A 26,063-nucleotide genomic window follows, 5' to 3' on the forward strand; every position below is an offset into this window, starting at 1 on the left:
ATATCTCTCCATCCTAACAAAAGATAACAAATATAATCCTAGATTCCTATTTAATACTGTAGCAAAATTAGCTAGGAAAAAGACCACTATAGACACCTGCACACCTGCAATATGGAGTAGCAACGACTTCATAAATTTTTCCAATGACAAAATTGAAAATATCCAACAAAAAATTAAAACTACTAATTTAAGGCCAGACAGTTTAAGTAAGTTAACAATATAACTGTTTCAGATCAGCAATTAGAATGTTTTACTCTCCTTAGAGAAATCGAACTAATTTCGTTAATCTCCACATTGAAATCTTCAACTTGTGTACTAGATCTTTATCTGCATGACTCTTCAAATAGATAATACCAGAAGCAATTGAACCACTTCTAAAAATAATAAATTCTTCCCTTAGAATAGGCTATGTACCCAAATCCTTTAAACAAGCAGTTATCAAACCCCTGATTAAAAACCTGACCTCGACCCTTGTCAGCTGTCCAATTATCGGCCAATATCAAACTTCCCCTTTATGTCCAAGATCATAGAAAAAGCTGTGTCACAGCAGTTATGCTCATATTTACATAGGAATAACGTCCATGAAATGTATCAATCAGGATTTAGACCTTATCATAGCACAGTGACAGCACTGGTTAAAGTAGTAAATGACCTACTGTTGGTGTCTGATCAGGGCTGTGTCTCGTTGCTTGTGTTGCTTGGCCTTAGTGCAGCATTTGATACCATTGATCATTCCATTGTTCTGGATAGACTAGAAAATGTTGTAGGAGTTAAAGGAACGACCCTCTCCTGGCTCAGGTCTTATTTAACTGATCGCTATCAGTATGTTGATGTAAATGGTGATTTTTCTAGACATACTGAGGTAAAGTTTGGTCTTCCACAAGGTTCTGTCTTGGGTCCACTGCTTTTTTCTTTATATATGTTACCTCTGGGTGATAGTATTTGTAAACATTGTATTAGTTTCCACTGTTATGCTGATGACACACAGTTGTATGTTTCTGCAAAACCAGATGAGAGACACCAGCTTAATAGAATTGAGGAATGTGTAAAGGACATTAGACACTGGATGCTTATTAACTTCCTTCTGCTTAACTCTGACAAGAGTGAAGTACTTGTACTAGGACCACATGCAGCTATAAGTAGGTTTTCTGATTACACAGTAACTCTGGATAGCCTTTCTGTTTCTTCACGTGCAGCAGTAAAAGACCTCGGGGTGATTATTGACCCCAGGCTTTCCTTCGAAACTCACATCGATAACATTACCCAGATACGTTTCTTTCATCTCAGGAATAGTGCTTAGATAAGAAATTTAATGTCACTACATGACGCAGAAAATTCATGCTTTTGTTACCTCCAAGTTGGATTATTGTAATGCCTTACTGTCTGGATGTTCCAATAAGTGCATAAACAAGCTACAGTTAGTTCAAAATGTAGCAGCAAGACTCCTTACTTGAACTAGAAAGTATGACCACATCACCTCTGTCTTATCCACAATGCATTGGCTCCCAATCAAATTTTGTATTGATTATAAAATATTATGGTTGACCTTTAAAGCACTGAATGGTCAGTAACTGAGTGAACTTCTGGTCCTTTATGACCCGCCACGCCTACTTAGATCAAAAGGTGCAGACTACCTGCTGGTACCTTGTATAGTGAAGGTACCTTGTATAGTGAAGGGGGCAGAGCCTTTTCTTACAAAGCCCCACAGTTATGGAACAGCCGTGCAAGTAGTGTTCAGGAATCAGACACAGTGTCAGCATTTAAGTCTCGGCTGAAAACATATCTGTTTAGTCAGGCCTTTTGTTAATGGTGTTAATGAGGTAAAGGTGTAGATCTGGAGGGTCCTCAGACATAGAGTGTTTTGGTAAACTGGGATGTATGGATGCTGTCAGTCCCCCACTTGCTTGCTCACTTGAGTTTTTTGATGGTGTAGTGGCTGGCTGCCTTATGTGCCGGGGCTCCGTCATGCCTGTGTTTCCCCTATGCTGTCATAGTTAGTTTTGCCGGAGTCCCGGCTTTTACTCAGCACAAAATGTATACTGTTCCTACTTATTCAGGTGACATTGGGCATACCTAACAACCTGTGTTTTCTCTCCCCCCCCCCATCTGTTCCTCTGAGTTACATGCCAATCCTGAGATTGAGATGCTGACCTCTTTTGTTCCTCAGACCTGCCTGATCCATCCTGGTGCCCTGTGTCTGGTTGGAGTCTCATCACTTCGCTCCTGTGAAGGATGGCCTCATATGGACAGTTGAAAGTCACACTTGGAAGACACTCTGGACACTTACAGTAATGCTTTTATGGCTGAGGACTACAGTTGACTTACTAACTTTAGGACTGCAGTTGTCATGAACAGTTTTGCACTCAAGTTTCCATCAATGAAGAGTTTTAACATCAATGAAACAGACTTCATGCTAAAACTGTTAAACATATTATCACGTTGTCTGTTATCACCTAAATGAGGCTAAATTTTGCTAAGATAAGAAATTTAATGTCACTACATGACACGGAAAAACTAATTCATGCTTTCGTTACCTCCAGAGTTATAGCATCAACAAAACTGACCATGTTAATAATAATAATAATAATAATTATTATTATTATTATTATATGTTCAATTTATATAGCGTCTTTCTCAAAACCCAAGGTCGCTTTGCAATAATAGGCAGGGAAAAAAAAGTCCACCAAATAGAGGTCAGGATATCATTCCAGTGGTGTAGCAGCCACAGTCCCACCAAAAGGCACATGAAAACAAGTCCCACATCTCCAGCACAGCCGCCATGACGCCGCCAGCAACATCGCTCGAACACCACGCCATGGATCCACAAAGCAAGCACAGAAGCACCGCCACGCAGAGCACTGGTGTGTCCCAAACTGCCTGCACAGCTGCTGTGACGCCACCAAGCAACATCGCTCGGAACATCACGCCAAGCATTAAAGCACAGAGCACTGGACAACCAGCATTTTAACCAGATGTTAAAATGAGCAGCGAGCTCACTGCAGTCCACAGCTGGGAGCACAGGCATCACCCACAGCAAACCAAGGCCTGGAGGGAATCAACGCCCAAAACTGGGTCCGGAGCTACACCACAACCGGCGGACAAAACACTCAAACAAACATCAAAGACAGAAAAAAGAAAAAAAAGGAGGGAAAATAAAATAAAAAAAGCTCCGGTGAGAAGCGGCAGCCTGAATGCGCATGACGTACTCTCAACCAGAAACATTAATACTGTTAATGTTTTAGTCATGTTGTCTGTTGTTGCCCAAATGAGGATGGGCAACAACTTATATATTTTAAACACTAGACATTGTTGCAAAGCAGCTTTACAGAATTTTAATAACTTTAAACATGAGCTAATTTTATCCCTAATCTATCCCTGATGAGCAAGCCTGCAGTGACAGTGGCAAGGAAAACTTCCTCAGACGACATGAGGAAGAAACCTCGAGAGGGACCAGACTCAAAAGGGAACCCATCCTCATTCAAGTTTCAAGTTTATTTGTATAGCGCTTTTAACAATAAACACTGTCGCAAAGCAGCTTTCCAGAATTTGAATGATTTAAACTATGAGCTAATTTTATCCCTAATCTATCCCCAATGAGCAAGCCTGTGGCGACGGTGGCAAGGAAAAACTCACTCAGATGACATGAGGAAGAAACCTCGAGAGGAACCAGACTCAAAGGGAACCCATCCTCATTTGGGCAACAACAGACAACATGACTATAACATTAACAGTCCTAATATAAAGTCAGTTTCGTTGATGTTATAAACTCTTCATTGATGGAAATTTGAGTGCAAAACTGTTCATGACAACTGCAGTCCTAAAGTTAGCAAGTAAACTGTAGTCCTCAGCCATACAAGCTTTACTGTAAGTGTCCAGAGTGTCTTCCAAGTGTGACTTTCAACTGTCCACATGGGGCCGTCCTCCACAGGAGCGATGCGATGAGACTCCAACAGGGCACCAGGATGGATCAGGCAGGTCCAAGGAGCAGAAGAGGTCAACATCTCGATCCCAGGACCGTTAGGTATGCCCAATGTCACCTGAATAAGTAGGAACAGTATTCATATTGCACTGAGTACAAGCAGGGACTCTGGCAACTAACTATGACAACATAACTAAAAGGGGAGAGCCAGAAGGTAACACAGGCATGAGGGAGCCCCGGGACATAAAACAGCAGCCACTACACCATCAACAAACTCGAGTGAGCAAGCGAGTGGGGGACTGACAGCATCCATACATCCCAGTTTACCAAAACACTCTATGTCTGACGACCCTCCAGATCTACTCCTTTTACCTCATAAACACCATTAACAAAAAGCTTGACTAAACAGATATGTTTTCAGCCTAGACTTAAAAGCTGAGACTGTGTCTGATTCCCGAACATTACTTGGAAGGCTGTTCCATAACTGTGGGGCTTTGTAAGAAAAGGCTCTGCCCCCTGATGTAGCCTTCACTATACAAGGTACCAGCAGATAGCCTGCACCTTTTGATCTAAGTAGGCGTGGCGGGTCGTAGAGGACAAGAAGTTCACTCAGGTATTGTGGTGCGAGACCATTCAGTGCTTTAAAGGTCATTAGTAGTATTTTATAATCAATACGAAATTTGATTGGGAGCCAATGCAGTGTGGATAAGACAGGGGTGATGTGGTCATATTTTCTAGTTCTAGTAAGGACTCTTGCTGCTGCATTTTGAACTAACTGGAGCTTGTTTATACACTTATTGGAACATCCAGACAGTAAGGCATTACAGTAATCCAACCTGGAGGTAACGATAGCATGAACTAGTTTTTCCACATCATGTAGTGACATTAAATTTCTTATCTTAGCAAAATTTAGCCTCATTTACGTGATAACAGACGTGATAACATGTTTAACAGTTTTAACATGAAGTCTGTTTCGTTGATGTTAGAACTCTTCATTGATAGAAACTTGAGTGCAAAACTGTTCATGACAACTGCAATCCTAAAGTTAGCAAGTCAACTGTAGTCCTCAGCCATAAAAGCATTATTGTAAGTGTCCAGAGCATCTTCCAAGTGTGACTTTCAACTGTCCATATGGGGCTGTCCTCCACAGGAGCAATGTGATGAGATTCCAGCCAGACATAGGGCATCAGGATGAATCAGGTAGGTCTGAGGAGCAGAAGAGGTTAGCATCTCGATCTCAGGATCAACATGTAACTCAGAGGGACAGACTGTCATGCTCCGTCCCGGACTTCCACTCCGGAGATTACTTATCTCCCAGGTCAGCGCTAATCCGGATCCAGGACGGGAATTCCATCTAGCCTGCATTTCACTTCCTGGTTCTCTCTGCTGTGTATAAATAAGCTGTTTCTCAGACCCTGACTTTGTCAGAATGTCTCATTTTGCTATTGTAGCCATTTCTGTGCCTTTATTGTGTCTCATGGTTTTTGCACTAAGGGTTTTTTTCTAGTTCATGGTTTTTGCACTACGGGTTTTTTTCTAGTTCATGGTTTTTGCACTTAGGGTTTTTTCTTGTTTATGTTTTTTTGCTCTAGCATTTTTGTCCTTGTCTGTCATGTGTTTTTGTCAAGCTCTTTGTCTGTTTTTACCTGGACTATTTTTGCCATTTGTTTGTTTACCTTTTTTGCCACACCCTTTCCCTGGATTAAATCTCATTATTTATTGGATTACTGCCTGTGTGTTCTGTTTCTGGATCCTAATCTCACCACCCCTAACAGTACGTTCTGGCCAGCATGGATCCAGCGGAACTCACCCGTCTGAGAACAGCCGTCCAGCAGCAAGTTACTCTCCTCGGGACCCACCAACAAGACCTCCAGCAGATCACCCAGAACCTCACCACCCTGTCCAACTCACTCAACCTCCTCACCACACAGATGCAGCGCTATCAAGCCATGCCTACCCCTACCCAGCCGTCTCCTACTTCAGCTCCTGCCACTGCTCTTCTCCGTGAACTGAGACTTCCAGCGCCTCAGCCCTACGATGGAGAACCAGGTACTTGCAGATTGTTTCTGTCTCAAAGCTCTTTGAGCCTAGAACTGCAACCTTTGGCCTTCCCCACAGAATGCTCCCAGGTAGCATATACAATCACGCTCCTCACCAGCAAGGCCAGAGAGTGGGGAACAATGGTCTGGGACGCCGATGCACCCTTTTGTTCCTGTTTCAAGGATTTCTCCGAGGAGATGAGGTGAACTTTCGACTGCTCTCTGTCTGGCCAGGAGGCAGCTAGAGGGCTCATGGAGCTGCAGCAGGGGTCCTGGTCTACCTCGGATGACGCCATTGAGTTCTGGACGTTGGCGACATCATGCAGTTGGAATGAGAGTGCCCAGATCGACGCGTTCCTGCACGGCCTGTCTGACACCATTAAGGATGAATTGGTATCGTGGGAACTGCCGTCGAACCTCTCCAGCCTCATGGACCTTGCCAACCACATCGACGCCCAGGTCCAGCAATGGAGGAGAGAGAAGAACCGCCCCAGCTTCACCTCCTCTCCACCCCCCACTGTGTCCGTCAAACTCATGCAGGTAGACTGGGTTCGGGTGTCAGCAGAGGAATGACAGGGCTGGTGGAGCACAGGGGCCTGTTTCTATTGCAGTCAGTGAGAACACATCTACCAAGCCTGCCCGCTAAATGGAATGAGACCACCAGTGAATCGAGGGGCCCTGGTGGGCAACACTCGGAACCAGCTGATCGACTGTTACTCCCTGTCATTGTCATCCACGACAACCAACATCACCATCTCCAGGCTCTTGTTGACTCGGGGCAGACAGGAACCTGATCTGCTCTGCCACTGCCGAGCGTCTGGGAATTCCGCTACTCACCCTCGACGTCCCTCTCACAGTCCTGACACTCAATGGCACCGGCTTGACCACCATCACCCACCTTACCGCCCCACTCATCCTGAGGATTTCCAGCAACCACTCTGAAACCATCCAACTCCATGTCATGAACAACCCCCACGTACCCATCATCCTAGGATTACCCTGGTTAATGCAGCACAACCCCCACCTAAACTGGGCCGATAATACCATCCTAGGCTGGAGCTATTCCTGCCTAGTTTCCTGCCTGAACTCCGCTCTGCCTCCCACCAAACCACCGCAGCCTTCAGCTAGCGAGTTTCCCGACCTCTCACATGCCTCTGGAATACCTGGACTTAAGACTTGTTTTCAGGAGGCCCAAGCAGTGTCCCTCCCTCCTCACAGACCCTATGACTGTGGAATCGACCTCCTGCCCAGGACGGCACCACCCAAAGGGTGACTCTACTCTCTTTCTCCCACTGAAAGGCAAGCCATGGAGAAATACATCTCCGAGTCTCTGGCAGCTGGGATCATCCACCCTTCCTCCTCCCCAGCAGGGGTGGGATTTTTCTTCATGGAAAAGGACAAGTTGCTCTGTCCCTGCATTGACTATCGAGGTCTCAATGCCATCACCATCAAGAACTGTTACCCCCTACCTCTCATGTCTATGGCCTTTGAACTACTCCAGGGAGCCAAGATATTCACCAAGTTGGACTTGCGCAATGCCTACCATCTCATCAGGATCAGGGAGGGGGATGAGTGGAAGACGCCCTTTAACACTGCCACTGGCCACTATGAGTACCTCGTGGTCCCTTTCGGCCTGACCAACGCACCCGCAGTCTTCCAGGCACTCGTCAACGATGTCCTAAGGGACTTTCTTAACATCTTCATTTTCTTATACCTGGATGACATCCTGATCTTCTCTCATCGGGGCCACATCCGGCAGGTCATCCAGCACCTGATAGAAAACAAGCTGTTTGTCAAGGCAGAAAAGAGTGAATTCCACCAGAGCTCTGTCTTGTTTCTGGGGTTCATCATCTCCCCGGGTAGGATCCAGATGGACCCCCTCAAGCTTGAGGCAGTCGCTGACTGGCCCACCTTATCCTCGCGATGAGAGCTCCAGCGTTTCCTGGGATTTGCTAATTTCTACAGGCGCTTCATCCGTGACTTCAGCACGGTGGCCGGACCGCTCACTGCCTTGACCTCTTCTGCAAACTCATTGGGGCCTCCTGTAGTCTCTCCTCAGGGTTCCACCCTCAAACCAATGGCCAGGCGGAATGGGCGAACCAAGATTTGGAGGTGGCACTCAGGTGCATAGCATCCAGGGATGCCGGTTCTTGGAGTAAGTACTTACCTTGGGTCGAGTATGCTCATAACACTCTTCCTTCATCTGCCACAGGTCTCTCTCCATTCCAGTGCTCACTAGGGTACCAACCACCACTGTTCCCCAGCCAGGAGGAGGAGGTCGCCATACCCTCAGCCCAGTTTTTCATACGCCACTGCAGGAGGACGTGGGCAATGGCCCGGAGAAGACTCATTCACGCCGCCCTAGCATCCAAGAGGCAGGCCGACAAACGCCACTCTAAGGCACCCACCTACCAGGTGGGGGAACGAGTTATGCTCTCCACACGCCACCTGCCACTCAGAACCGTGTCCCGCAAGCTGGCTCCCAGGTACCTAGGACCTTTCCTCATCAGCAAGGTAACCAATCCATGTTCCGTCAGACTGTCTTTACCACTCACCATGCGACGTGTTCACCCTACCTTTCACGTATCACAGCTTAAACCCCTGGTCTCCAGACCCAACACTCATCACAGATTTCCACTGGCAACACCCTGACACTCTTCCTAAAGCGCCTGAAGGTGCTCATTGAAGGGGGGGGGGGGGTACTGTCATGCTCCGCCCTGGACTTCCACTCCGGAGATTACTTATCTCCCAGGTCAGTGCTAATCCAGATCCGGGACAGGAATTCCATCTAGCCTGCATTTCAGTTCCTGGTTCTCTCTGCTGTGTATAAATAAGCCGTTCTCAGACCTTGACTTTGCCAGAACGTCTCGTTTTGCTATTCTAGCCATTTCTGTGCCTTTATTGTTTCATAGTTTTTGCTCAAGCTATTTTTCTAGTTCATGGTTTTTGCACTAAGGTTTTTTTTCTAGTTCATGGTTTTTGCACTTAGGTTTTTTTCTTGTTTGTTTTTTTGCTCTAGCATTTTTGTCCTGGTCTGTCTCGTGTTTTTGTCAAGTTTTTTGTATCTTTTTACCTGGACTATTTTTGCCATTTGTTTGTTTACCTTTGTTGCCACGCCCTTTCCCTGGATTAAATCTCATTATTTATTGGATTACTGCCTGTGTCTTCTGCTTCTGGATCCTAATCTCACCACCCCTAACACAGACAGAGTGTGTGTGTGGGGGGGGGGGGGAGGAACACAGGTTGTTAGGTATGCTCAATGTCACCTGATGAGTAGGAACAGTATACATTTTGCACTGAGTGCAAGCAGGGACTCCAGCAAAACTAACTATGACAGCATAACTAAAAGGGAAGAGCCAGAAGGTAACACGGGCATAATGGTGCCCCAGGACATAAAGCAGCCAGCCACTACACCGTCAACAAACTCGAGTGAGCAAGTGAGTGGGGGACTGACAGCATCCATACATCCCAGTTTACCAAAACACTCTATGCCTGAGGACCCTCCAGATCTACTCCTTTACCTCATAAACACTATTAACAAAAGGCTTGAAGGACCAGAAGTTCGCTCCGGTACTGTGGCGAGAGACCATTCAGTGCTTAAAAGACCAATAGTATCCATCCATCCATTATCTGTAGCCGCTTATCCTGTTCTACAGGGTCGCAGGCAAGCTGGAGCCTATCCCAGCTGACTGTGGGTGAGAGGCGGGGTACACCCTGGACAAATCGCCAGGTCATCACAGGGCCGACACAGAGACAAACAACCATTCACACTCACATTCACACCTACGGTCAATTTAGAGCCACCAATTAGCCTAACCTGCATGTCTTTGCACAGTGGGGGAAACCGAAGCAGGCAGTATGTTATAAGCAATACAAAATTTGATTGGGAGCCAATGCAGTATAGATAAGACAGGGATAATGTGGTCATATTTTCTAGTTTTATTAAGGACTCTTGCTGCTGCATTTTGAACTAACTGGAACTTGTTTATGCACTTATTGGAACATCCAGACAGTAAGGCATTACAATAATCCAACCTGCTTAAGTTTTTCTGCAACATTAAAGTTCTTATCTTTGCACTATTTCTGAGATGAAAGAAAGCTATCCGGGTAATGTTATCGATATGAGTTTCAAATGAAAGATTGTGGTTAATAATCACCCTGAAGTTTTTTACTGCTGCACATGAAGAAACAAAGGCCATCCAGAGTTACTGTGTAATCAGAAAACCTACTTCTAGCTGCATGTGGTCCAAGTACAAATACTTCTGTCTTGTCAGAGTTAAGCAGAAGGAAGTTATTAAGCATCCAGTGTCTAATGTCCTTTATACATTCCTCAATTCTATTAAGCTGGTGTCTCTCATCTGGTTTTGCAGAAACATACAACTGTGTGTCATCAGCATAACAGTGGAAACTAATACAATGTTTACGAATAATATCACCCAGAGGTAACATATATATATATATATATATATATATATATATATATATATATATATATATATATATATATATATATATATATATATATAAAGAAAAAAGCAGTGGGCCTATGACAGAACCTTGTGGAACACCAAACTTTATTTCAGTATGTCTAGAAAAACCACTATTTACATCAACATGCTGATAGCGATCAGTTAAATAAGACCTGAGGCCAGGAGAGGGCTGTTCCCTTAACTCCCACAACATTTTCTAGTCTATCCAAAGAAATGGAATGATCAGTAGTATCAAATGCTGCACTAAGGTCAAGCAACACAAGCAGCCAGACACAGCCCTGATCAGATGTCAACAGTATGTCATTTACTACTTTAACCAGTGCTGTCTCTGTGCTATGATGAGGTCTAAATCCTGACTGATACATTTCATGGATGTTATTCCTATGTAAATATGAGCATAACTGCTGTGCCACAGCTTTTTCTATGATCTTGGAGATAAAGGGTAGGTTTGATTTTGGCCAATAATTGGACAGCTGACAGGGATCAAGGTCAGGTCAAGATAAGAAATGTTTGAGTTCATCAAATTTATTAATTTATTTTGTTTGAAATTTCAGTAAAAGACAGGGATTCTCTGTAATGTTGACAGTCAGTGGGAGCTGCTATTACTGTTTCCATATTTGAATGGTTCACTGTGATTGGTTGAGCAGGAGATATTGCATTTTGTGGAAAATCAGCAGTGGAGCTTGTCATGTTATGGAAAGAAAGGGGATATACAATGCAGAGAAACAAGGCAGATATCGCGCTTGGCATAATATTGATTTTGAAGCTTTGAATAGCGATCAAATGCAAAACTTCTTTTGGTGGGAACTTGATTTTTTAATTATTATTCTTATTAAATGGTCCTTATCACATTTTGGAACCAAACTCTTCAACTGTACATAAAGTACTGTACTTTTTCTAAAAATCATACATTATTTGTAGGTTGCCTTTGAGAATATAAAATGACTATTGAAATGAACATTCATTTCCAGAAAAGCAATTTTTATGGTTCATTTGAATAATTGACATCATGTAATTAAACTGACTATGACTATGTTCTTAAATATTTTAAGTGTAACTTTTCATTTATTGCATTTAAAGACTGCCTTTCAATTTCATAATCGGTGAAATTTAGTTCCCTCTGAAATTTGGTCATTGTGATGTATGTTTGTTTCTGTAACATCTGGGTGGTGTAGTGGTTAGCACTGTTGCCTCACAGCAAGAAGGTTCTGGGTTCAAGCCCAGTAGCTGACAGGGGTCTTTTTGTGTGGAGTTTGCATGTTCTCCCCATGTCTGTGTGGGTTTCCTCCAGGTGCTTCAGTTTCCCCCACAGTCCAAAGACATGCAGCTTAGGTTAATTGGTGGCTCTAAATTGACCATAGGTGTGAGTGGTTGTTTGTCCCTATATATGTGTCAGCCCTGCGATGATCTGGTGACTTGTCCAAGGTGTACCCCGCCTCTCGCCCATAGTCAGCTGGGATAGGCTCCAGCTTGCCTGTGGCCCTGCACAGGATAAGAGGTTATGGATAATGGATGGATGGATGGATGCAATATCTCCCAAAAAACAGGCCATTCTGTGTCTGGGAAGTTATTTAATTTGAGGGGATTCCCTAGGAAATAATGTGCATGAAACCACCCACTTCCTGCAGTCAAGCAGACAGAGCAAGCCCGTGTGCACATGCGCACGTTTACCTTTGACCATGCACTGAGGTTACATCATTCTGGCGCTAAACGAACAGCTGATCACACAGAGGTGCTCACTGACTGACAATATTTATTAGTTAGGTCCTGCGTTTCTTTTCCTTCGCAACATAACGTCTTTTCTTCTTGCTTTCCTTTACTGTAGTCAGTCTTCCACATTTCACTCGCACACTCACATCCTCCATTTTTCTCTCCTGTTTCAAATTTGTATCCCACAATGCCTTGTGCGAGTGGGGAAAGCCCACCATGTGATGCATGACACAGTATCTTGAATTGGGTCATGTTAAAGCAGGAAAAATAGCAGAGAATTTAGGGCCACGTGGCCTTAAATTCATTAATTGTTCTATTTTAAAAAAATAAAATAAAATTGGAAGTCTGTGATTCGAATGTAGTAGCTTTTGGTACACTAAACAAAAATAATTGGGTCTCAGGGAAAATTCTTTTATGACCTACACTTGAACAATCTGAAAGGCAGTCTACCTTTAAGATATGTGAAATATGCTCACCAGACTCAAAACAATAATTGCAATGTACTACCTTTACTTAGCCTAGCATGAAATAAAGCCTTTGCTTATCGTCTTGCCTTGTTTGAAATTAGTATACTTTCCCAATTTCAAATGTCAGAGTTCCCAAAAGCCATCATCATTTCAATGTAATTTAATTTAAATTGTGTGGTGCATCAAGTAGCATTGCTCCTTCACAGCTCCAGGGTCCCAGGTTCAACCCTGAGTTCTGTTGACTATCTTTGTAGAGGTTTCTATGCATGTTGTGTCCCATTTCTATGGAAGTTTATTCTGGGTTCTCTGGTTTTCCCATCTTTTGCTCAGTGTTCCCTTGATAGCCTCCAGTGACCCTGATGAGGATAAAGTGATTACTGAAAGTGAGCGCATGTATAGTGGTTTTATAAATAGACATTGTCACAAAACAGCATGACAGGAATCCAAATGTAGGTTATGATTCATAATGAGCAAGCCAGAGGTGAGAGTTGCAAGGAAAAACTCCCTGAGAAGACAGTTTGTATGGAGTTATGAATAGTTATGTTTGGGGTGAGGGGCATATTGAGCAATCAGTGCTTTTCTTATGACTTCATTCTTATGCAATCCTTCAAAATTGCTCAATAACCCCATATGAATTTTGTGTACGGTCTCTTTAAATAAATAGCCTCAAATCCCATGTCACAAATACCGTCACTCAAATTGAAGTGTCAGAGCCTAGTGAAACATACAGGACCTAGTTTCAAAATCACCTATGGAATTTTTGAAGCCTTTAAAGTCTTCTTCTCTTTTGGTGCTTTACAGAGGAACAAGTCAATGAAGAGCCAGCTTTAGCTCATGAGTTTCCTCAGGATGAGACCGACTCCCTTATTGAGGAGGAGCAATGTGGTAAAAAAAAAAAAAACCTGCTTATTTTGGTTTTAATTCTTAAATTTGTGCTTAAAGGATATATGCAGAACCTTTATTTTTAAAGGTCCCATGGCATGGTGGTTTGTTGATGCTTTAAACGGGCTCGTGGAGGTTTCCGGATGTTATATCCGCAGCCTTTCTCGAAATGAACCCTCGGCACGTAGATATAGCCTCCTGGGAGAAAGCCCCATTTCAGCGCTTTTCCCAGTGCGTCGTTTTGCTAATGAGAAGCAGGAGGCGGGGAAGGGTAGAGGGTGGGGGTAGGTCTTATCATTAATATTCATGACATGTAAACGTGTTACCTCTGATTGGCTAACAGCACTGTGACGCTACCTCCAGTGGGTCAGAACAAGCGGATGTGGGTGTCTTACTATGGCGAGAGAGAAGGAACAAACTGCGAAGGGAAAAATACCGCGTGCTGATGTCATTAAGGTGCAACGCGAGGAAATAAAATAAATTCAACAAATGTTTGGGTTTTTACTGAACAAACAAACAAATAAAATGAATGAGTGACTTAAAAAAAGAATGTGGGTGTCTTTGTAAAAACTGTTTTGATTGGCTATTATAACAGAGCATGCTGCATGCTTTTTGGTTTTGTAGCGCAGAGTACCTGGCTAACTTCAGGAAGCAGTTAGCTGCACAGCTAATGTAGCCATTGCAAGGCTAACGTGGCACCGATTTTAAAACACGGCAAAACATAAGCTCATAAGTTACAGTCAATTTCCAGACTAAACTCAGTTTAACAGAGCATGCTGCATGCTTTTTGGTTTTGTAGCGCAGAGTACCTGGCTAACTGCAGGAAGCAGTTAGCTGCACAGCTAATGTAGCCATTGCAAGGCTAACGTGGCACCGATTTTAAAACATGGCAAAACGACTTAAGAGTTATACACGTACTTGTTCGCTGTTTGTGGCTGATGCGGCAGGGATGCTTGGTACGGACCCAGGCTTCAGTGACAGTTGATGTGCAAAACCTGCCCTGTACTGTCCCAAGTTGTGGAAACATTCCTCAGGAAAATGCTTCCGACAAATATACACCGTCTTAGGTAGACTCGACGGCGTATTATTGAAGTAAATAAAATTAAGCCACTGCGTCTTCAGGGGCTCTCCCATCGGCAGTAAAAACAGACTCTTTTCTGTGTTGTCACATCCATGTACAGCGCAATTTCCATGTTTCACTCGCTTAGGCGATGCCATGTTGTGTCCTCTATGGTCTCCTCACTACAACTGGGCGGGCAATTCATACAGTGGGTGGGAATCAAGAGGGGGGGCGTGGGGATCATCTCCCTTGCTGACGTAGTAAAGGGAAGAGCTTATCAACGCGCCATTTTGACGTGCCATTCTCAAATGTTGGGCATAGTTTGGTTTACACATTATGAAATTTCTAGCCACTGGGGTGACTTAAGAAGGTCAGAGGAACTCATTTTAACGTTAAAAAACCTCAGAAAGTGAAAATTTCATGCCATGGGACCTTTAAATAAATTTCTGAGTGAATAATATCACCATCTTTGACTCTTGTATGCTGCATAAATGGGAATAAAAAATATATATTTTTGAGAGTTAAAATCAACTGCAAAGTTGGCATTCGAGCTGCCCCGCTGAGCCAGCCAGCCTTGAGCACGTGATGTCACAGCGGTAACTGGTTTTAAGGCTGAGGCCTTTGACAGCTATAGACCAAAGTCATATAAATAAAAATTTATGGTGAAAGTAAGAAACACAGTTACCTACTTGCTCAACTAAGACTGATTTAACTTCATTGATTGTGGGTTGATTCTCATTAAAACAGGATAGGTGTTATAACTTCATCTCATCTCATTATCTCAAGCCGCTTTATCCTTCTACAGGGTCGCATGCAAGCTGGAGCCTATCCCAGCTGACTATGGGCGAAAGGCGGGGTACACCCTGGACAAGTCGCCAGGTCATCACAGGGCTGACACATAGACACAGACAACCATTCACACTCACATTCACACCTACGGTCAATTTAGAGTCACCAGTTAACCTAACCTGCATGTCTTTGGACTGTGGGGGAAACCGGAGCACCCGGAGGAAACCCACGCGGACACGGGGAGAACATGCAAACTCCACACAGAAAGGCCCTCGCCGGCCCCGGGGCTCGAACCCAGGACCTTCTTGCTGTGAGGCGACAGTGCTAACCACTACACCACCGTGCCGCCCGTGTTATAACTTATGCAACATATATGTACATGCATGCATTTTCACTGATAAAACGTAAAAGGCTAATTAAATAATCAGATGAACTGAGACAATCACATTCTGAAGCAAATTAAATAATCTTATACTGGTAACTTAAATGCACAATACAAGTTACATGTATTAATCTAAATGCAGATAAACAAATAAGAATCACAGCTTACCCGTCTGTGTTCTTGCTTCTTGAAGGCTGATCTTGTGGCCAATTGTTTTGAAACAATCTGACTTTCAGTTGTTCATTCAGTTCTCCGTTCATTCACTTCTTCCATATAAGGGCAAGATATTGCTGCTAAAGCAAGTATATCCAGTGGAGAAATCAGACGGCTGGTCCACTCATTCTCCATTTTCTCCATACTGAGTACTCCGCCATTACTGCTTGGCTCAGGCAATTACTAAAACCTGGGATGGGACGGGACAGGACGTCACCGATTTTAGCAACAACCGCAGGGAGGTCACTGCCCGAGCAATGATATTTCCCATTCCGTCCCGGGTTTTAGCAACAACCCTCGGCTCACACTCCGGGAGAACTGGTGCAACTGAACTTACTTTCTTCCTTTTCTTGTAGTTTTATTTTCCTTTAATTGTTAGTACTGCACCCTCTTTCAATACAGGCTTATAGCCAACGCTCCTCAACAGAGGTCTCATACGAGTCTTCAGTAAAATGTGCAGAGCAGAGGAGAGACCACTTCGTAGGCACCCAATGTGCCTGTGAACTTCTCGCAAAACGCATCCAAATCTTTGCAGTTTGAACATTCTTGGGCCATAAATGCAACATAAATCCACCTTCTCTCATGTTGCTGCACCCGCCAGCAACATATCTATGTGGCATGGTGATAAATTAGCTCAAAATGGAGGACTGGAGTTGCAGTCAGCTCTGTGTTTTAGTATAGCAGAAATGGCGATGAGACCGATAGACTTCCTGCTGTGATGTCATGGACATTAAGGTCATTCACTCAGACTGCTACCTATATGAATCACTTTAATTGTAAAAATTACTATATTAGATTTATTGTTAATGCTAAAACTATTCCTGTACCATTCTTGAGGTCTCAAGGCATCTATAAACAAAAAGTGAGGTCATGGTTCTGCATATATGTTTTAAGTGCTTGGAAACATTCACAGAATCATCATTTTACATCAAACTTTGCTGAAATAACAGACATCAGTTTAACATCTTATTTCCTAGAATGAACCTTTGTTGCATAATTATAAATCGATATATGGGCAGTTTTACAATCAGGTTATATTTTTTTTCAGGTGCACAATAGTCCAAAAATCAACCTCAGATTTTTTAGACAGACTCACATTTCAACCACATGTGAAGCTCTGCTGCAAATATGTCTCACATCTGTTTCAAGTCCTGTTTTTTTACTGTGGAGTATTCTGCTTCAAAAGAGACCAACATTTTATTAAAAATCATTTACAAACTCATCATATGCTGAATGAGTTCCAGAGAGGACATTTCTGATGGACAAAGGAGGCACTTAGGTGGTGTTTACATTAGACCGTATCCGTCTCGTTTTCGTCGCGGATGCACTGTCCGTTCACATTAAAATGCCGGGAAACGACTCCACAGGCGGAACAACTTGAATCCGCCAGGGCCCACGTATTCAACCCAGTTCGTATCTGATCCGGTGCTGTGTAAACATTGAGATACGAGGAAACGCAGTGCTGAGCTCTAGCTGACGTCGTCATTGGACAACGTCACTGTGACATCCACCTTCCTGATTCGCTGGCGTTGTTCATGCCACGTTGGTCATGTGACGCGACTGCTGAAAAACGGCGCGGACTTCACTTCCTGCTATTGTTTCTGCCTTGTATCACCTTTTTGTTTTTCATTAAAGAGTATAAAAGTATGAATATAATGCTTTGCTTTGTCATTCTTAATGTTGTTCATGGTAAGATGCAAATACTGCCCATTGTGTAGTTATGATTGTCTTTAGGCTTGCCATCCTTCCACTTGCAAGTGGTGAGTGACTTGCGCATGCCCGATATGTACTGGGATCACACACACAGCTGCTCAGTCCCGAATCACTGCTCGTGCGCTTCACTCACGCGCTCTGTGAGCTGCGCAGGGCCGGAGTGCGCACCCTCCAGAGGGCACTCGCTGTTCAGGGCGGAGTGATTTGGAGCGCAGCCGCTGAGGAGGAAGCGCTGAGCTGCACTGACACATTTCAACTTACGTGCCGAATTAGTCATGTGATTAGCGTATCCGTGTATTGGTGTTGCTGTGTGCACGCGAATCGTGTATTGGCGTTGCTGTGTGCACGCGAATCATTTTAAAAACATTAATCTGATGATCCGCTGATACGGTCTAATGTAAACACCACCTTAGTTTACAAAAAATGTAACTTCCAATTAAATATCTTTTCTATTGTGAATGAAAGTACTGTATACATCCCAAAGTAAAACCTAGTTAGTACTAAAAAATGCAATTCTGAATTTAACCAGTAAAATCTAAGTGTAATAATTAAAGGAGAATTAAATGAAATGACCACAAGGTCAAAACTGAGATTGCAATTTACTCTTACAAACAGATTTATTTGAACTTGTAAGAGACATTACTGCTGTAGGGCTGGTGTGTCCCTGTAAAATAAGGTATAAGAAACTTCAGCATATATACACTGGACCTAGTTGAAGGAGTTAGTTAGTTTTATTCAAAAAGATAATCATGATTGTGAAACAGTCCAAACATTAGACAATCTTCATAGACAACCCAATCTAATTGTGTCCTGCATTTTACCTTTACTCCTAATACTTTTTATATGTGTTTTATTATTCACCCTGAAGATATAATAGAAAAACAAATACAGTATAAACAAGTCTACTACTCATTTTACTTTTTGCCCTGAAAGAGTTAACCTGCAGCTGTCGTTGGTACTGACTAATTTAAGGGTCTCAACTGTTGTCTAATAGACGGGTTGGTGGATTCTGCAGAAGTACATGGAGAAGCTCAGCCAGCGTCTGCTCCTGCTGATTCAAATGGGCAGAGTGGTACGCGCCACCAACCACTGATTGCTGCCTTTCATGATCGATGATTTTGCTGGAATGCTATGGTTTCGCCTTGGACCAATTACTAACGTCCACAACCTTTTGTCTTTGTGTTGCTTTTACAGCAGCTATCTGCTTTGGGGTATCCACATTAGAGACTGTATTCCTTACTTTTCTGGCATTTCTTTTCCCTTTCTGTATGAATGTTCCTCGCAAGCCAGAGCATTGCTCTACTGAATAACTAACACAATGTGTTTTAATATCATGGCTGATATGCTGAATGTTTTACACTCTTTCAATCAGGAGATAATGTAGTGGAGTTTCTCATTCATTTATCACAGCAAGCCTTGCTCTAATGGCCACAGTGACATGGGTGTGATGCATTTAATGCATTTAAAAGCTTGAAAATGATCTATGCCTGTCAGCATTCAAGCAATTGCAGTTTATTGCAGCTACCTTCCCAGTTTTCCTTTTTTCCTGGTGTGCATTCGTAAGAAAATGGATTTAAATTGCAATTCTCTAATGGCTGCTTTTTTCTCCCCTTATGGATGCATGCCATTTATGAACAAGCAGGAGGACCCACAGGTTCATCTCCAACAGGTACTGTTTATATTTCGTCTCTTTTATTAAATCATGTTTGTTTTTCAGAGTCTAGTAGTAGGGATGCACTGATCCCCATTTTACCAATTTTATATCTCTATTATAAAAGAATATTCAGCCATACGATAAACTTCTGTTGCTAAGCTATTCAAAACATCAAATAATGTTGAAATGATGGTGTGGAGCTGTTATTATATGTTCACACGAACCATTTGTGTTGTGTTCTGAACCAATGAAACTCTGGAAACTATGGCAAATTGCCTTACTGAGCCAGCCTTTCAGGCCATTATTGGCCCAATTCTGATACTCAGTTCTGGAATAGGAGCAACCCTATCTATTCACTATTTAATACTGTATAAGTACTGGAGAAGCCATGGCGTAATGGTTAGAGAAGCAGCTTTAGGACCAAAAGGTCACTGGTTCAATTCCCTGGGCCAGCAGGAATGGCTGAAATGCCCTTGAGCAAGGTGCCTAATACCCAAGCTGCTCTGGGTATGTTGTATGTTACTCTGGATAAGATCGTCTGCTAAATGCTTGTACAGTCATGGGGAAAAGAAAGCGTACCCTCCTTCAACTTGAGATTTTTATTTTTCAGGGCCTAAATAACAATTGCTTGGTTCTCACCAAATTCTATGAATAAATAATATCAATTGGCAAGACAAAAAACTAACAGATTTCAATATGTAGTCATTTTTTCCCAAAAAGTAAACCAACATTCAGAAACCAGGTGGGAATAAACAAGTGCCCCCTATAATCTACTGACATGGAGAACCACCTTTAGGAACAATAACATAAAGCAAACATTTTCTGTAGGAGTTTATCAGTCTATCACATGGCTGTAGAGACATTTTATCAGACTCTTCTTTACAAAATTGCTTCAGTTCATTGATGTATGAGGGTTTAAGGACAGCTCTCTTAAGATCCCACCCAAACATCCAAACATCTCAATGGGGTTGAGGTCTGGACTTTGACTTGCCATTCCAACACCAATTGTTGATAAAGGTGGTTCTTAATGTTATTGACTTATGGGGTGTACTTGTTTTTCTCCAGCTGGTTTCTGAATGTTGGTTTACTCTTTGGGGAAAGAATAAAAATAGGGTGTACTTTCTTTTTCCCATGACTGTACATCACACCATGCCACATTAATCTTTGTGACACTTTGTTTGTGTAACATATAGACTAGTTTTCTTTAACATATAGTGTGGAAATAAAAGTAGTCACAGAATGCCCTTTATTTGCACCTTTCAACTCTTATGTATGTTCATATTCATATGGTTAACAGGGCTAACAAAATAATGATTTTACCATCCCATTGCTTTTTTTTTTAATCTTGTCTGAGTTCTGTTCATATTAAATCAGTTCTCTCTTCTTGTGGAAAAGTGGCACTGATTAATTGGACATAACTAATCAACAATGATTAGCTGTGTCCTTGTTTTTATGATGCCTGAATAATAAGAGTTCCATTAGGCCAGGAAATCCAAATGATGATATACCATGGACTCTGAAAACAAGTACGGCAATATTTCCAGATGTAGCAGCTGACTTCTCTTCAGGGGGTTATGATGAAGACTGGCAAGACATGGGTCGAGGTTTTATAGACCAGAGTATACCAGAAGAAGAAGAACATTTTCTGATGACCAGCTGGAGTGGTCCATCGAAGCATCTGCAGCATCGACTGGTCAGTCCTGATCGCACCAGAAGCCTGTCCCTGGAGAACGACCTTCCTGTCTCCTTCTTAATCCGCAGTGCAGCCCTGGAAGATCTCACAGCTGTTGGGGACAAGATCAGAGAACGTGAGAGTGTTTCTGTTTCTGAAGAATTTCTCCAACAACCCTGCATTGATTCCACTGAGAAAGGTCCTAAGGATGGGCAACAAACTGTGACAGATCAACAGAAGATGACACAATTTGGAGATAAAGATATACCCAGTATGGGCACCTTGCATTGTTCCAATGTCAATTTATCAGTGGATCCAAGCTGTGACCATGACCAAGGAAGTACTTCACTGAAGCAGGAATTTGTCAGTGCTACAGTACTACCACAGAGCCACATACAGTGTCTGACTTCAGTGTCACTGAGAGACTCTTATTTGGTACTGCATGAAGGTAATTACAGTGATTCAGTTGAAGACCAGAGCACTCAATTGGCACTTCACCCTGGAAGCCTCAAGACAGAAGGAAAAGAAGTCATTCCTCTTTTGAAGGACTCAACCAGTTTTCCAGTCACTTCCTATGGCTCACCAACTAGAAAATCTCGTGTACCCGTATCTCAGTTCAAAGGTCTGTGATGTCTTGTTAATCAATCCCAAATCCCAGCCTAGTCTCTCTTGTTTTATTTCCTTCTGCCTCTGCTTTTCAGAGCTATTTTAAGCTGTACTGCATTGTCCTTTGCTGTAAAGAATGTCCAGCGAAATAGATGCAGCATTGAAGGAAATTGCCTGTTGCCCCACAAATATTTAAGCTTTTCTTTCATATAACTTCTGTCACCCTGCCGTGCTTTGATCTTGGTTGACAGTAATGTGGCCTTTTTCTGTGCTGATTGATGAAGGCCACATTTTTGCTGGCCACATTTCCACAAGTCCATTTAGCATGTCACAACTGCATGAATTTGTTTGTGTGTTCTTGTGATCATCGCTACATCATCGTTATTAACAGAATAGAACTGCTAAAATCCTCTCCTACATGCACTTCTATACTCAGTATATCAAATACAGGAAAAGCAGTTTCTCTAGGAACTCTCAAAGCATGGCAGTTCCCTGTGGTACATGTGCCTATTCTGGTATAATAGAGCCAATCTGAGCAGGAAAAAAAATTGAACAAATTGTTTTGACCCACATCTTTCTCTTTGGTAGCTCAAGCCAAGACTGACAATGACACTGAGAAACGGGTAAGCAATCCTTTTGTTTTCTTACATTATTTGTTTTTATAATCCCTCCACTCCTCACCTTTTCAATATTTTGTTCACTATCTATATTCTTTTGATTCAGTCATTTTCATCTTATGGCACAAAGACACTCAAAGCACCTCCTGCCAAAGCTAGAGTATCCTCCTTAAAAAGACCCTCCAACATTGCGAAAAAACCCTCAGCTTCCTCTAGTTCTCTTTCAGCACCTAAAAGTGCTTTACAAACAGGGACTGGGCCAAGGGTGAGTATAGTTGCTGAGCAAATGTCTCCTCTGCTTCTGCTGAAAATGGCTTAATCTACACTTCCACCGCAGTGGTGATATGCTTTTCTTCAATTTTGACTAACAGTAGACTCTCCATCGTCCACAATTAAATAATTTACTGACACATTTACTGCATGTAAGGTGTGAGCTACATTTTAAAAGTGATTTTGGCCCAATATAACTTGTGCTGGCCTTACACCAAATGACTTTTCATGCGATTTCACTGTTGCAGACAAATTACCAGTGTCGGAATAAAATCTTGAGAGTTTTGCTAGAGCTGGGGCACACTCCCTTAACCTCAATCATTTGGTGTAAGGTGGTCAGGAGTCTTAAGTCAGTCTTTTACTTGTATTGACATTCCAATAAAATCAAAAGTGTTTAATCTTATCATAGATAATATTAATCACTTTATCTTCAAATGATCATAGATAATCACTTGAAAAGTTGCAAGTTGTAATCTTGCTGGCATAACGCTGTGACTAATGATGCATTGTCTTTAGATGTGAGAGGGTGTCAGACTTTAGACTTTTAAAAGTCTTTTCCGGGTCTTTTCAAGTCTTCTAGTCTATGGTTAGCATTACAGAAGCATATTGCTGCCACTCCAGAAAAAGAAAAATGGATCAGTATCACATTATAACCTGAAAAGTTTATGGGGATAGCAAGATGTTTTTCATGTTTTAACAAGATACACTGCAACCCTGTTATAACGAATTCCTTGGGGGACATCCAAAGAGTATACTATACTGGAAAGTTTGTAATGCTAAAATGGACCCACTTGTTACACCACTCATGTTATACACAAAATTATAGGCACATTCTCCTTATCATCAATTTCTCCTTCTGAGTCACTATCACTGACTGACTCACTCAGGCCCGCCGACAGGGGGGGACAAACGGGTATGTTGTCCCGGGCCCAGGAATGGGGGGGGCCCAGAACTGGGCTCTCATGAAGTTGCGATTATTTTATTTCATTTCAAATTGTGTTGATTTGGGGGAGAAATGTGCTATATTTGCATTCAATAAATGATTTCTAGATCTTTTGCCTTTATTGTCTTTGAAAAAGGCGTCAAGAACCCCCTACCACCCCTAATGCAAAAATGGTTTGGTCTGACTCTTTGATTAAGGGGAAAAAAACGACATCGTTCGATCATAGCGCTTTGACAATCAGCGTGCCATTTGCCAACATGCACAAGTCAGGAGCACAGAAAAGAAAAGAGAGGAAGAAACCAAGAGACTCAGGGGCTCACTGCATAAATATTTTAAAAAAGATTCGGATGATGCAGCAGGTACTAGCAAAGGCAGTGGGGCAGCTGAGCCAGGTAAGACACAGCCAACTTTTTCCCGCCCCGTAAAGTAACCCCAACCAAGGCACACGCGGCATGCAATTCATGTTACAAACGAGGGGAGAGCAAGTCACACTGAACACCATATCAAACGCACAGGGCATTGAATCATTTCATAACCACAACGGCTTAATAACATTGTGTCATATATCTGATTGAAGCTAAGAATATTCACATTAGCCCGCAATCATATCCCGCCGTTTCTCGAGCGGTGTGTTCTTCTCTGCTTTTCACACTGGACAGTACGCACGCACGCACAACAAAAGTCCGGCGCATTGCATTTCGCACCTGAATAGTTGCAGACTAAGGAAATGTTAAAATGTTAAAACTGTAAAAATGTTGAAATGCTAAAATGAAATGGTTGTTGACCGGTTGAATGGTTTTTGAATACCTGTCATTTAAGGGTTGGAGTGAGTAGAGACTGGGATAAGAGAGGTGGGTGTGTGTGTGGGTTGGCCCGGGGGGGGGGGGGGGGGGGGGTTGTTGGGGGGGCCCATTCAGAGCATTTTGTCCCGGGCCCAGCCAAAGCTGTCAGCGGCCCTGGACTCACTGACTGAGTTAAAGGATCACAAACGGAGGCGATAGTTTCCTCATCTGTTATAGAAATGACAGAGGTTACCAGTATATTGTTGTCAGTCCATCCACTGACTCGCTATGTTTTCTAAATCTTCACCATTCAGTTAATTCATGTGTTCATATGTAAATTACCAATGATATCATTTATGTTGCACCAGAGGGCTGGGTGGGGGGTATAAAAATGCCATCAGCTCGCTTTAACTAGGTGTTTAGTTTAGCAGTATCAGCAGTCATTTTATTGATTTTTTTTTATCACCGTTCTCGATAATTGTTTGTGATCTACACCTAAGCAAGGCTCATTAAGCCTTTGTTTTTTGGTGTTAACATGTATTTTTAACTTGACTGTGGATTTAATTACTTATTGTTTGTCTCTGGTGGGAAGAGGAGCGCATGGCTCAGTGTGTCATGTAAGCAGGCGAATGACGGATGTAATTGCAGGAAGAGTGTTTATTTACAAACAGGCAGGCAAACAGTTCAAAAAACATAAGACAAAGACAGGGTCATGAAACGGGCAGTGATCACGTGAGGCACAAACAGAATGATGGCAGCAAAGACAAAAGACATAGTCCAAATACACAAAACAAAGTCAAAACCAGAAAGGCAATACACAGATACAATACAAGGCTTGGTAATGTGAGACACTAGGCACAACGCGTATACTTTGCCAAGTCTGTGTGTTTAGAGAGTCCTGAGTTTACTGGTTTGGGAGGGTGCTGGATGAGGATGGTCACCTGCAGGACCCCTCCCCGTGGCTTCTATTACAGAGCATTAGAATCTGAACAAACAGTTAAACGAGTCATATTTAAGTCTTTCACATTTATTTTAGAATACTAGAACAATTTTTACAATAGAACTGCACTCCTGTTTTTTTCGGACCTTAAAGTGTGTGTGTGTGTGTGTGTGTGTGTGTGTGTGTGTGTGTGTGTGTGGCTTTTGGGAGGGTGCAGGGTCCCGTTGGGGGGGGGAAGCACTCCCCCCAATATAATGGTAGGGGAAACACTGGTCCTTATAAGCTCACGCTGTGATTGCGCTCTAATCCAGAACAGGTGCATAGTACTGTAATTAGTCCTTATGACACTGTGCACATATTGTAATCTGCAGTGTGAGCTCTGAGCACCAACACACATGGATGTGACACAATGATGTTTTTTAAGACTCCAACTCATTGTCCCTAAAGGCGGGGGACATGAACTTAGTTCATTATATGCGATAGTTCACAGTAAAAGAGTTTGCTATAGTGGGGTTGTAGTGTATTTTGATGTTATAACCAGATATTTTTGCGTTATGACATGCAAACTTATCATGTAATAACAAGAAATTTTTCTTATTATAATAATATACAGTACTATTTATCTTATGCATACTCCTTACAATAACAGCAGAATCTCACTATATCTCAACCCAAGCATGAAGTAGAACTTAATCAAATCATGTAATGAGGCATATTCCTCAGTTTGTCTGTTCTCCACCAACTGTTTCCTCATTCAAACACGAGTTTCATGTCATAGCCTAATAGTCTTGTCTTGTTATAATGTGATAAGTCTGTATGTCATAATAACATGAAAATATCTTGTTATAATGTGAAAATGTCTTGTTAAAACATGAAAAATATCTTGCTATCACAAACTTTTCACATTATAACACA

The 26,063-nt window shown here is 42.5% G+C and overlaps 1 protein-coding gene across 6 annotated transcripts in view; it reads left to right on the top strand.

Annotated features, from left to right (window-relative positions):
- The window catches only part of mapta (microtubule-associated protein tau a), a 158,571-nt gene that overhangs the window by 72,879 nt on the left and 59,629 nt on the right, over window positions 1-26,063 (top strand). For 3 of the 6 annotated variants that reach the window (XM_060939388.1, XM_060939387.1, XM_060939390.1), the window contains exons 3-7: window positions 18,659-18,736; window positions 19,307-19,333; window positions 20,863-21,612; window positions 22,185-22,219; window positions 22,320-22,478. In XM_060939388.1, coding sequence (XP_060795371.1) covers window positions 18,659-18,736; window positions 19,307-19,333; window positions 20,863-21,612; window positions 22,185-22,219; window positions 22,320-22,478 — 1,049 coding nt within the window. Of the gene's footprint in view, window positions 1-13,426; window positions 13,511-18,658; window positions 18,737-19,306; window positions 19,334-20,862; window positions 21,613-22,184; window positions 22,220-22,319; window positions 22,479-26,063 lie in introns of all 6 variants that reach the window. The other 3 variants (XM_060939392.1, XM_060939391.1, XM_060939389.1) reach the window with 3 other exon arrangements.

The sequence above is a fragment of the Neoarius graeffei genome, chromosome 14 (assembly GCF_027579695.1).
Source record: "Neoarius graeffei isolate fNeoGra1 chromosome 14, fNeoGra1.pri, whole genome shotgun sequence".
NCBI lineage: Eukaryota > Metazoa > Chordata > Actinopteri > Siluriformes > Ariidae > Neoarius > Neoarius graeffei.